This window comes from Lupinus angustifolius, unplaced genomic scaffold, assembly GCF_001865875.1.
Source record: "Lupinus angustifolius cultivar Tanjil unplaced genomic scaffold, LupAngTanjil_v1.0 Scaffold_164_6, whole genome shotgun sequence".
Taxonomy (NCBI): Eukaryota; Viridiplantae; Streptophyta; class Magnoliopsida; order Fabales; family Fabaceae; genus Lupinus; species Lupinus angustifolius.
Window position 1 is genome coordinate 291,972 of NW_017726231.1, and position 14,341 is coordinate 306,312.

At 33.9% G+C, this 14,341-nt stretch overlaps 1 protein-coding gene across 1 annotated transcript in view; it reads right to left on the reverse strand.

The window, feature by feature from the left end:
* LOC109340357 (cellulose synthase-like protein E1) overlaps nucleotides 1-8,719 on the reverse strand; it is a 22,536-nt gene extending 13,817 nt beyond the window's left edge. The window contains exons 1-3 of the mRNA XM_019578036.1: nucleotides 8,408-8,719; nucleotides 6,860-7,190; nucleotides 5,502-5,642 (exon numbers count right to left, since the gene is read on the reverse strand). Coding sequence (XP_019433581.1) covers nucleotides 5,502-5,642; nucleotides 6,860-7,190; nucleotides 8,408-8,682 — 747 coding nt within the window. The 5' untranslated portion in view covers nucleotides 8,683-8,719. The remainder of the gene's footprint in view (nucleotides 1-5,501; nucleotides 5,643-6,859; nucleotides 7,191-8,407) is intronic.
* Between the last annotated feature and the right edge of the window lie 5,622 nt (nucleotides 8,720-14,341).

Below are 14,341 nucleotides of genomic sequence, written 5' to 3' on the forward strand. Positions count from 1 at the left end.
TTTTTAAAAATAGTAAAAATAAATCTAGGATACATGATCATCAACCCACATGTACATACTGCAAGAACCTTGGACACACACCAAATACGTGTAATATTAGAAAATATGGTGTACCCCTATGTTATTTTAAATGGGTTGAGAAAGGTACTAACTATGTAGGACCCAAAGAATATTGGGTACCTAATACAACTTAAATTGTTTTGTAGGAAAATTTGAGAGCCGCCTGCAACTTATCGGCTGCTCAAAACACATGACGGGCGATAGAAAGATGTTCTCTATCCTCACTCCAAGGGACAAAGGATATGTCACTTATGGTGATAACAACAAAAGAAAATTCTTGGAGTTGGTAGAATCAGCAAGCCACCCTCAACAACTATAGAAGGTGTACTATATATTGAAGGACTCAAGCAAAACCTTCTAAGCATAAGTCAATTATGTGACAAAGGCTTCCATGTGGTATTCTACCCAGATAAGTGCATCATTGAAAGTAAGAACTCTCAAAACTCTAAACTTGTTGGTAAAAGGATAAAAAATATATATATGATTGATATAGATTCATCTTTACCAATAACATGTTTAGTTGCAAATGATATCATAATGCATGGTTATGCTATAGGAGAATTGCTCATATACATATAGACCATTTGAATAAACTTATTAAGAAAGACTTAGTTGTTGGTTTACCTAAAATGAAATTTGTTAAAGACAAACTATGTAGTGCTTGTCAAATGGGTAAACAAACAAAAACTTCTTTCAAACCTAAGCATATGGTTTCTTCCGATAGACCATTGCAATTACTACATATGGACTTGTTTGGCCCCTCAAGGACAAAACGTTATGGTGGTAACTACTATGCTCTTGTTATAGTAGATGAGTTTTCGAGATACACTTGGACACTCTTCTTAGTTCATAAGAATGAGACATTCAAAATAAGAGGAAGAGAGACTGTAGAGAGATAAGACTGAAAGTGCTCACTTGGATTTGATGCCTCAAAATAAGAAAAGAAAGAGCAATAAGGGTGTTGCGAAAGGGCCTTCTCAGTAAAAGAAATTGAAGAGTAATGAGGAATTTACATGTTACTTCTGTAAGAAGTAATGACATATGAAGAAAGAGTGTCCTAAATATGCCTCATGGCATGTAAAGAAGGGTAAATTTCTCAGTCATGTTTTTTCTGAAATTAATTTGGCTTTTGTACCCAATGATACTTGGTTTGTAGATTCTGGTGCTACTTCTAACATTAGTATCATGATGTAGGGTTGCCTGTGGAGCTGACAACCAAGTGATGATGAAAGATTCATCTTTGTGGGTGATGGCAAAAGGGTTGCAGTTGAGACTATTATAACATTTAGATTATGTTTAAGAGCTGGTTTTAATTTGGATTTATTTGAAACATTTATTGTACCGTCTTTTAGGCGGAATTTAATTAGTATTTCCAGCTTGGACGAATTTGGGTTTTCTTGTTCTTTTGGAAATAATAAAGTTAGTTTCTACCAAAATTCAAATCTTGTTGGTTCTGGTTCCTTAATTGATAATTTGTATACGCTTGATGTTTCTAGTTCCACTAATTAAATACCGCAAACAAATTTACGTGGGACAAAATGAAAATTAAAAGAGAATTCAACCAACTTATGGTACAAGCGTTTAGGCCATATATCTAAACAAAGAACTCAAATACTTGTGTCAGATGAAATTCTTAACCCTTTAGATTTATCAGACTTTAAGGTCTGTGTTGAGTGCATAAAGGGAAAACAGACAAACAAAAGAAAATTAGGTGCCGAAAGAGCTAAAGATGTCTTAGAACTAATACATACAGATATATGTGGTCCTTTCCCTATGGCTTCTTGGAATGGACAACATTATTTTATTACGTTCATAGATGATTACTCTAGGTACCGCTATATATCTTATACATGAGAAGTCTCAATCCTTGGATATTTTCAAGTCTTTCAAGGCTGAAATTGAACTTAAACTTGGAAAGAAAATTAAGGTTGTCAAATCTGAACGTGGTGGTGAATACTATGGCAGATATGATGGATCAGGAGAACAACATCCATGGATTTGCGCTTTTCCTCAGAGAGTGTGGAATTATTCCACAATACACTATGCCAGGCAAGCCTAGCATGAATGGTGTTGTTGAGCGACGAAACCGAACTCTTAAGGATATGGTAAGAAATATGATTAATCATTCTTCCTTTCTAGAGTCTCTTTGGGGGGAAGCTTTAAAGATCGTAGTTTACATCCTTAATAGGGTGCCAAGTAAAGCAGTTAACAAAACCCCATATGAGCGTTGGACTAATAAAAGGCCAAGCTTAAAACACTTGCACATTTGGGGTTGTCCAGCTGAGGCGCAGCCTTATAGACCGCATGAAAGAAAACTGGACTCAAGAACTGTTAGCTGTTATTTTGTTGGCTATGCTGAACGCTCTCAGGGCTATCAATTTTATGATCTCACTTCAAGACTCTTTTTTGAGATGGGAAATGCAAGATTTCTTGAGGAAGTTGATTTTGGGAAGGAAGAGAACATAAGAAATGTTGTCTTTGAGGAAGAACCGGTTACTGATTGTGAACAAGTTATTCAAGGAATAAATTCGGTAATAGAAGATAATGTTCAGAATATTGTTCCTGACAATATTTTAGAACAAGACAACAATGAGGTTCTCCCTCAAGTACCTATAGATCAAATTCAACAACCTCAAGAAGTAGAAGTGCCATTAAGGAGATCCACTAGAGAGAGGATAAGTGCAATTCCTGATGATTATATTGTATTTCTTCAAGAGCATGAGGATGACATTGGGTTAACAGAAGATGATCCATTGAACTTCTGTCAAGCCATGAAAATTTTTAACTCTCAAAAGTGGATCAATTCCATGAAGGATGAGATGAAATCTATGCATGATAATGACGTTTGGGATCTTGTTGAATTACCTGAAGGTGCGAAACCCATTGGTTGCAAATAGATATTTAAAACCAAGTGGGATTTGGAGAGTAATATTGACACATATAAAGCTCCTTTAGTTGCTAAAGGCTTCACTCAGAAAGAAGGCATTCATTATAAAGAAACCTTCTCTCCAGTATCTTCGAAGGATTCTTTTAGAATAATATTGGCACTAGTACCTCATTTTGATTTTGAGCTACATCAGATGGATGTTAAGACTGCGTTTCTAAATGCTGACCTTAAGGAAACGATCTATATGGTGCAACCATAAAACTTTGTGTCAGCTGGCTCAAAGTTAATGGTATGCAAATCAAAGAAACCTATCTATGGGCTTAAACAAGCTTCTTGTCAATGAAATCACAAATTTCATCAAGTTATTACCTCATATGGTTTTGAGGCTGATAAAGTTGAAGATTGTGTATACCATAAGTTTAATGGGAGTAAATTTATATTCATGGTATTATATATCGATGATATACTACTTGCTAGCGATGATATGAGACTATTGCATGAGACCAAGAGATTTCTAATGAAGAATTTCGAAATGAAAGATCTTGGGAAGCTTCTTTTGTATTAGGTATTCAGATACTGAGAGATTGCTCTCAAGGTATCTTAAGGTTATCACAAGAAAGCTATGTAGATAAAGTCATGGATAGATTTGGCATGAAAGACAGTAAACAAGGGGATACCCCTATAGCTAAGGGAGACAAGTTTAGTCTCGAACAGTGCCCCAAAAGTGACCTTGAAAGATACGAGATGCAAAAGATTCCTTATGCATATGCAGTCGGAAGTCTAATGTATGCTCAAGTTTGTACACGTCCTGACATAACATTTGTTGTGGAAGTTTTGGGAAGATATTTGAGTAATCCTGGAATGCATCATTGGAAGGCAGTCAAACATGTTATGCGTTACTTGAAGATAACAAATGAGTACATGCTCACTTATCGGAGGTCTGAGAATTTAGAGATCATTGAGTACTCTGACTCTGATTTTGCTGGATGTCTTCACAGTAGATATTCTTGGACATGTGTTTATATTGGCTAGAGGTGCTATCTCTTTGAAGTCTGAAAACAGATGCTTATAGCTCCTTCAACCATGACTGCAAAGTTCATGGCTTGTTTTGAAACATCAGACCATGGCATATGGTTACGAAACTTTGTCATTGGCTTACGTGTGGCCGATGGTATTGAAAGACCATTGAGAATTTATTGTGACAACAAGTCTGTGATTCTTTACTCCAACAACAATAGGAGTTCTACAAAGTCAAAATTCATTGACACAAAGTTTCTGGTTGTTAAAGAAAGTGTTCAAAATGGATAAATTTCCATAGAACATATAGGAACAAATTTTATGCTAGATGATCCACTGACTAAGGGTTTCATACCTAAAGTCTTTCATGAGCATGTTGCTCATATGGGTGTTGTTCCTTAGGGTACCTTAGTTCAATGAGAGTCTATATGTTTTATGATTTACTTTGGATGTTATATACAATTTTCGATGCATAATAAAATTGATGATTTATTGTTCCATTTTAAAAAATTGTGCATTGTAACTATTGTGTTACAATTAAAGACTTTGGATTGATATCACTAAAGAATAAAGAAGGACTAGTTGGAAATATACATGTTTGAGATTACATTGCATGAAATTTCCATGTCACTCATCCATATTTGATCTCTGTCATTGAGTATATTAATATAGTGATCATCGTGGTCGAGTCACGCTTGCATGTGATGAAAGTCGCAGTGGTTCCATAGTTGATATATGAGATGAACCAGATTGTATTAAGGAGAAGTCTAAATGTAAATAGCATAAGATGCGCGCCTAAAGAACCTGTGGTATAATTGTATCAGGAAGATATGAAGCCCAAGTGAGAGATTGTTAGAAATTTATAACTTCTAATTAAGGTGGACATCATATATTTGATACAATGATATCGACTATTTATTTCGGGGGTTACATTATAAGTGATCTAATTACTAACATCCCATATATTTCTAAAAACTGATAACGAATATGCGCTTAATGGGTGGATACCCATCAGGTTAACCTATAAGGGATAATATGAACCCTATAAGTTAATGCATAAGGAAGGTTATGGTCCATAATATAACAAATCAAATTCAATTTTCTCCTCTCCCCGTCAGAGTGAAAACGTAAGTCCCAAGAGCAATCAGATATTTGGTTGAGGAAGACTATCATACCAAAACACATCTTAGAAAACGCAGATCATAGGAGTACATCTAGAAACATGGATTCAAGTATGACACTGCACCCTTTGCTTCATATATTATTGTGAAAATCATGAGATTCAAGATCTTAGGATTGATATTTCACCGATCCTAAGGAATTCCTATATACAGAAGTATATAACTTCACTTCTCTTACTTTCATAAAGTTATGAGGCCAGTATATATATATATATATATATATACCCTTACTTTCTTCAGAGAATTACAAAAGTCTTTATAAATGCACTTTGACAAACTTGTTAGCAAAAAATATTTATAAATAACCCTATGATATATTATTATTCTCCGAATAGAAAATGTGAGAGGAAATATACTTGTATGATTGTGTTATGGTCACGTCGTGAAGTGTAGGAATCCCACAGAGAAAATCCACTATGCTTTGACCGTGTTTCCTTGGGTACTCCCCCCAACTTGGCTGCATCTTCGATTCTTATTTTCATATTTTCGTATAATTTCTACAACATCAAATGTACACAAAGAAAACAAACAATTAATATATAGTATTAAATTTATATCTGAATATAACGATATTATATTATGTACTAAAAAATATATAACGATATTATGTCAGATTTTAATTCGTTGTATATTTTTCATTAAAAAAAATCACTCCGTTGAAATGCATGTAAAAGAAATAAACAATGCATAATCCATTGCACTAATGATGAGTAAGGAATCTATCCCATGTCATAAGCTATTTTTCTTAACCAAGGATTTTTGTACCAAGTTTTAATAGGGTACCTGAACTCAATCCCATGCAATAATCTATACATGAGTACATGAATGTTTTTTTATATTTATTTACTATACCTTTTTACGCAACTCTTACATTATTTAATTATTTTTTATAATATTTTAAAAACCTATTATGTAGCATATTAAACCTATTCTGTTGGCTTAAGAGAATGTTGTTTTCTTGAGAAGTTATAGTCCGTATCGTATATTCTTCCTTACTCACAAGTCACAACCACTATTTATAGAAGGGAAAGAGACGCATATTATCATGAAGAACTTATAACTAATTAGCCTTATGGCCATTATTATCACACTTTCTCAGACTTTTTATTAAAACCAATTTATTTTACTAAAATTGCCAATTAGTCCAAAAATACAGATCCAACCCAACAGCGAGTTACTAATTCTTCAGATACCTGCTTGTCCAAGTACATAATACCATCTCCACTTGGTGCTGACCTCAACTCATGGACAAGACTAACTCATATTGTCATGCATGTTAGATGATATTTAGATTGATAGAGAATTATCATCTCTATGATTTAGTTAGTCTCATATTATTTAAATTTATCTATAGTTTATTTTTATTTGTTAGTTATTATGAGTTTATCATCTTATCATTTATAACAACTTCTCCTGCAATAAATTGTTTGGTATTAACTCAAATTTAGGTTGATCAATCTTTACTCTCCTAAACTTCAACAATGGAAGTGTTGGCCTTAAAAGAAAAAGGTTAATTTTAAAATATTTAGTATGTTATTAGTTGAATTGATTTTTAAATGGAAGACAAATGAATTAGGATTTTTCAATATACATGTAGTAATAGATAAAAAAAGGGATTGTTGGTTTATTTCTAACCCATCAATTATAATGAACTTAAAGCAATATGAACCATTCATCTTAAACATCTATCTTCAAATAATTTGTCACTTTGTACCTTGATGGCTTCCAAGTCTTTGGCATGATTATGATGGTGTGGATAAGTCTTTGAAGCAAGGGTATTAAAATAAGCAAGCGGTGACCTTGGTTCCACCTCGAATCTCTTGCAAAATGGTAACCAATGTTTAGCAAAGGTAGAAGCCTCTAAAAGAGCATAGAAAGTGATATCAGAAGCAGCATCATCAGAGAGATACACACTCAGTTTCTCAACTGGATAGTCATAAGCCATAACAGATAACACTGTATTAATCACCATAATCGGTGGCTCTATATCAGGGTCCGCCGTACACACATATATGTCTACTCCTGGCAAATTCATCTCTTCATATCTGTTACCAATTAATACACAACATGTTAAATATAATGTTAGGATTTAATATATATAGTATTTTCTACTTTTTCAACACATCCTCCATTATTCATATGTTAAGTATTATTAACTCTCAAACAACAAAGTTATATAAATTGATGGTGAATGATATCCTATGAGCGTACAAAACATTACATTTACAATACATAAATATTAAACTCTTAATTTTATTGAGATCCCAAGTTGGATATAAAATTAAGTAAAAAATATGAATACACTCACATTGTAATGATTTTTTATAATGTTATTGCATTAACCACAATTTATTTTTTAATTATCATGATCTCTTAAATAAAAGTAATATAAGACCCGTGAAAATATGTATGGATATTTATAGTCAGAAATGTATATACTATTTATAAGTAGTGGCTGGTCCAAAAAAATTAAAACCATCAATGTAAAATATATAAATATAATTTAAAATATAACATATTGCCATTAAAACTGAGTTTCTTTAAAATAAGAAAAAATGAACTGAGCTAATATAGTGTTTGATTCATGAATTTTTAGACTTCTGGGTATCAAATGAGAACATAAAAAGAAAAAAACAAATTTGAACACCTAATTCCTGAAGGAAACAAAAATATGGATTCATTCTATCTTTACAACTTGGAATTGATTTATATTTATGGCATATGCTCGAAATCTTGCAAACAATCAAAACTTGGTCATTATTAATATTAATAAAGCCTATCCATATCTACGTGAACTAAATATTCTATACCAAAATTTTTATATGTCTCCGTACCAATCTAATAGGATTTTGCCTAATAATGAATAACATAACTCGTTTAATTTCTCATTAATTATTATACTAACATATTTAGGTATTTGATAAAAGATCATTGAATTGGTATAAAGACATAAAAAAATATTGGTATAGAAGATTCAGATTCTATCCACACATTAAGCCAACCCCTATTGACTTCCAAAGTAGGTATATTTCATAAGTCACACCATTAAATTTGAATAAGACTCATCTCCAGTAACAAAAAATGAAGCGAGTTTTTCCTTTAAATGTTAAAGATAAAAATATAATCTTAATATAAATAAAAATAAAAATGATATAAATGTCAATATAACTTACTTTTTCTTTAACATTTCAAAGTAATTCCATATCCATTATCGGAGAGCTCAATCATGAAAAAATGAGCATAAGAATTACTATAACCTAACCTTTGAGAGAGTCTGCTTTTGAAAGGTTTCCTAAACACAAGGTTCCATCTAAGGGCTTGACTGAAGAGCCAACTGAGACCGAACCATAGTTCTGCACCAAACAAACCAAGCGAAGCCCATGGTTTACCATCTTCACCGTTTATGGTTATGTTGCTCAATCTGTAAAACCAGATGAAGCATATTGCCACAAACATGAAGATTGCAAAGACTCTATAGATAAGCCATCCTCTCGCTCTAGTTGTCTCAAACAATGAATAATACTCACGTCTCTCCATTAACTTTTGTTCTTTCTTCGTGCCTCTTCGCCTTATATATATCCGCATTCGGTAGGAATCTACTTCTTACGAGAGGATGCTGTGGTCCCAGTATTAGATATATTTGAAGTGTTAGAAGAAGTTTTATATATTGTCATGACACTCTATGAGTCTTATACACTATCATTATATCAAATACCTAAGCATATTTAATCATTATTAATTTAAAAAAAATAATACAAATGAATGATAAATGTTGTACTAACTATTATAAATCTTTACCATAACAATATTACACTCAATCTTATGAGTTCTTGATATTAATTGGCTTATATCATGAGGACGTCACTCGAACACATCTCTAGAACTAATGAAATTCGGCCATTGTTAATACACGATTTCCACCGGTAGAAGCATGTATAATATTGTGAATGAATAAATATAGTTTAATACACGACTTCCACTAGTAGAAGTCATTGCAAATATAGTAGAATTCGCGTATTGATCAAAATGGGATTTGTATTAGTATTGAGCACTACTATCAATACACAATCTAGTAGAAATCCCAACTTTATGGGCATAAAAATCTGCACTTTTATGAACTCATCAATCTATCATCCAAATCTAGATCCAGCTTTGATATGGTTAGTAAATAATTTACACGTAATGTATAAAAAGTCTAGAATATCAAGGGTAAAACAAAGCATTGGGGGTTGGGTGTAAAGATAAAACTACTAGGGAGTTAAAGGCACAACACAAGATCATTGGGAGTCAGGTGTAAATATGAGACCACTATGGGTCAAAGGCATACATGAGACCACTGGGTCGGGTGCAAAGATAAGACCATTGCGGTCAAATGCACAATGTGAGACCACTAGAGAGGCCGAGTGTAAATATGCGACCATTGGGGGTCAAAGACACAACGCGTGACAACTAGAGGGCCAATTGCAAAGATAAGACCACTAGAGGTCAAAAATACCACACGAGACCACTAGGGGGTCTGGATGCAAAGATGATACCACTAGGGGGTCCAAGATATCACGTGAGATCATTAGGGGCATGAGCGCAAAGATGAGACCATTAGGGGCCCAAGATATCACACGAGACCACTAGGGGCCTGGGTGCAAATAAGAGACCACTACTAGTCAAAGATATCATGCGAGGCCACTCGGGGGCTTAGATGTAAAGAAGAGACCACAATTGGCCAAAGATATCATGTGAGACCACTAGGGGGTCTGGGTACGAAGGAGAGGCCATTGTTGGCTAAAGATATCACATGAGGCCACTAGGGGGCCTAAGTGCAAAGAAGAGACCACTACTGGCCAAAGAAATCGTGCGAGGCCACTAGGAGCCTGAGAGCAAAGAAGAGACCACTGAAGGTCAAAGATATCACGCGAGGTCACTCGGGGGCCTGGGTGCAAGCAAGTGGCCACTGCTAGCCAATGATATCACGCGAGGCCACTAGGGGGCCTAGATGTAAACAAGAGATTACTGCTGGCCAAAGATATCATGTGAGACCACCAGGGGCCTGAGTGCAAAAAAGAGACCACTACTGGCCAAAGGTATCATGCGAGGCCACTAGGAGCCTGGGTGGAAAGAATACCACGAGAACACATAGACAACGAGGAATGGTGAGTCACATGTAATAAGAGACCACTAGGGGTCAAAGACTCTAGCCATGCATGTATATGATAGTGCTAATACAAATGTTGTATGAGTAATGCGAAGATGTTTGTAGTCATGCATGTAATGTACTACATATATGTGAATAACTTAGTTATCAATAAAAAGTTTGATTGATATGAAACCATAGCGCTTCCCCGATAGATAACAACTAATCAAGCCGATATTGATCACATCCTCTTTCTTTTTTTTTCTACTTTTTTTGGAATCCGCTTGGGGTAGTACCTCCCTTCCTTACAGAAAAATAAATCATTTGTTCCTTATCAATATACACCTCGAGACTTAGTTCCAATGTGTTTTGTTACCCCGAATCACTTGTGAAAGATATTATCAAAGTTACCTAATTATGTAGTTCGAACATCATATTTATATAACTTCAGACTTATCTAAATAAACATGCACACATAAATGCATAGTAAGGAGATGAATAAACTTTCTTCTATTGATATTCAAGGAATTTTAATAAGAAGATCCAATGATATATGTGTTACGAGAAGTATTACAAGTTATAAAATTTTGCAAATTTTTCTGCTCCAGTATAAGATAATTGTTCATTAATCAATTTATCTCCCGAGACAACTGGATAACTGGACCATCGTCTACCTTGTTTGATACTCCCAAGAATTGCATATTTCATCTAATAAGGCTCAAAACTTCTACAATTCCAACCTGATGTGCATATATATGGAGGTATTTGACTTCCCCCAATGGTAGTAGACTTTTAAGATAATTGTTTTTTTGATTACCCTAACTTTTGCTCAAGTCGTCCTTTTAGGTTTTCAACCTAACAAGCTTTTATTCATACCCTAATTTTTGCTTACATCATCCTTTTGGGTTTTCAACCTAACAAGTTTCTCATTCATATACTAACTTTCACCTAGGTTGTCTTTTCGGGTTTTCGACCTAGTTTTTTTATGCCCTAATTTTTTCTTAGGTTGCCCTTTCGGGTTTTCAACCTAAAAAACTTTTCTTTTATTATAAGTTTATCTCCCATTTTTTTGGCATAGAAAATCTTGATCCCGTCTATGATCACCATCTCACAAAAATGTTTCCATCCATATCTTGCATGATAGTACAAGTTACAAAATTTTGCAAAACGTTTGCCTCAATATAAGCTAATTACCCATTCATTAATTGCTCTTCCGAGATAGCCAAATAATTGGACTATTATGCTGTTTGATTCTTCCTAGAACTTCTTAATCCTTCCTACGTTACTGAAAACTTCTATGATTCCCACTTTATGCACAAACATGTGGAGAATCTTGGTTTGCCCCTAGTGTGACAGACTCTTAAGAAAAACTATTTTTTTATTGCCTTAACTCTTACCTAAGTCGTCCTTTTGGGTTTTCAACATACCATGCTTTTATTGATACCCCAATTTTTGTTTAGGACGCCCTTTCTTGTTTTTGACCTAACTGACTTTTCTTCATTTTCTTTTTTTTAGGAATAGAATCTCTTAACCGCACCTGTGTTCACAGATCTAGTTGAAACGTTCCATTCCATGTCTTGTAGGATTAGAGCCCCCTTGAGAATACATTTTTGACAATGTAGGGACTTTCATAGTTTGGGGCCCATTTTCCACGAGCATCGTCTTGATTTAGGAGGATCCTTTTAAGCACTAAGTCCCCAACTTCGAATTCTCTAGGACAAACGTTCTTATCAAAAGCTCTCTTCACCTTACCTTGGTATAGTTGACCATGGAATATGGTCGTAAACCTTTTCTCTTCAATCATGTGAAATTGCTTATACTTGAGTTTAACCCATACCGACTCTTCTTGCTCTGCTTTTATTAAGACTCTTAACAAGAGAATCTCTACTTCTATGTGTGAAACAACTTCCATCACATACACCATTGTTGTCTATGGTGCCACACATATCCATCCATTAGGGATACTTATGACTCCTATCCGCACCATCGACTAAAACATCAATGAGATTCATGGGATAATCATATTTCAGGCTTGCCTTGTTCAAATCTCTATAGTCTACACACATTCTTAATTTCCCTTCTTTCTTGGGTATTAATACCATATTTGCCACCCATTCTTAGTTTCCCTCCAATTGTTTCGTTACCTCTTCTTTTATTCCCCGACCCTCTTCTCCATCACCAAACTCAATGGAATCATTATCAGGTATCGCAAAAGCATCAATTGATAAATATTCAAGTATCTTATAACTAGACAAAGTCTCTACAAAATTGTGATACATATATTGATTTGTGAAACGCCGGGGAAAGAAATGGGACACAAAACGTGGTTCACAATGGTATAAAAGAAAGGTAAATATGTGAGAATGGAGATGATAAAAATGATTGAATGGGGAGAAAAAATTAGATAGTAATGCAAATTCACTAAGTTATTGTCTCAAGTAACATAAAGATAAGTCCAAATAAAATTCAAAGTGCATGAACTACAACATAATCAAATAATTACTTTAATGCAACTACATCAATTATTGGCTCAGACTACCAATTCTTTAAAAGTTCTTTATCTTCATGAGGGAGTATATCATTGTTTATGAACATCTAGTCTTCCTCCAATGTATTGATAATGAGGTGGACATATGGGTCAACTAAGTCATCTGACATAACGCTTATCCTCTCCCCCTCATCTATGTTGACACATAGATTCTGTCATTCTGTAAATTGTTAGCATTCTTTGTTGTTCAAGCTCTAGTGTTGAAAACATGAGTTTGATTAGCATTGTTTTTTCTAGGTCGTGCAATGATTCCAATTTTAAAATTTTAACTCCCTAGGAGTTTGGTTTAAAAAATTTATTTTTGAATTATTGAAATTCTTTTCATTGACCATCCCACAACCATTTTCTAGGGTTATAACCCCTCTAGATTGTGTAGTGGTTGATGACAATCATAGAGAGAGCACACATTCTCCACAATATGATTGCATCTGTTCTCTTGAGTATTCATGATCTCATGATATATAGAGCGAGACATCGTTCGATCAAGGATTCTAAACCATATGATAATGTTAGTCCTTTCGCATATGTGTAAGCAATAGATGTATGACTTGATGAATGTGCTTCACATAAGTAATATAATGAATGTTACAGTAACATGAATGTCGTGTGAATTCCATCATTCTCTTTTCTTGTGTTTTTTTTGTTTTTTTAGAACATGACATGCATGTAACTGAATTAATGATGATACTGAATGAAATTTTTTATATACATAGTTATATGACATGCCGAATGAATGTTCATATGGAATGAGTGACAAATGTATAGATGTTACTTGTGAAATGATTTTTTTTATGGGTGCATGTACATCACTATGAAATGATTTTTTTATGGGTGCATGATATGCATGTGATAAAAGAATTCTTGTATGAAATGACTTTTTTATGGGTGCATGATATGTATGTGATAAAAGAATTCTTGTATGAAATGATTTTTTTATGAAACTTCCATCATTGGCATAAATTAAAGACACTCAAGTAAAGTGGTACTCTTACCCACTTAGGCTCATGTGACGATGAGTCACTAAGATTCCAGGATGGAAGTTTTCCCGACTTTATCATAAATATAGAATAAAATTAATATAAATATATACTCTCGTGTCCTATAAAAGAGTATTTGACTCTACAAAGTTTGTTTAGATATAAAAGGCCAATATCCTAAGGCGAAGTTCTAAGCTCCATATATGTTGAATTTGGTGGCACTAAATTTCGTCTAGGTCCCCGTACTGCCATCACTAGTAGAAGTTGGCGACCTAGATATAACAAATATGACATGAAGATGTATGAGAAACCATATGGGCCATATATGTAATACCCAATAACAATCCATGTGATACATTAGCGCAATATTGAAATGTGTATGGAGGCTCAATAACGACAAGGCAATGTATCCCTATATAAATGTGTGTGAGAGTGTACAAAACTCAACTATAGAAATGCATAAAACCAAAAAAAGTAACAAAATCAAAAATAAAAAGGATAAAATATAGATAATGAACAACATATCCACATAATTAATCATAA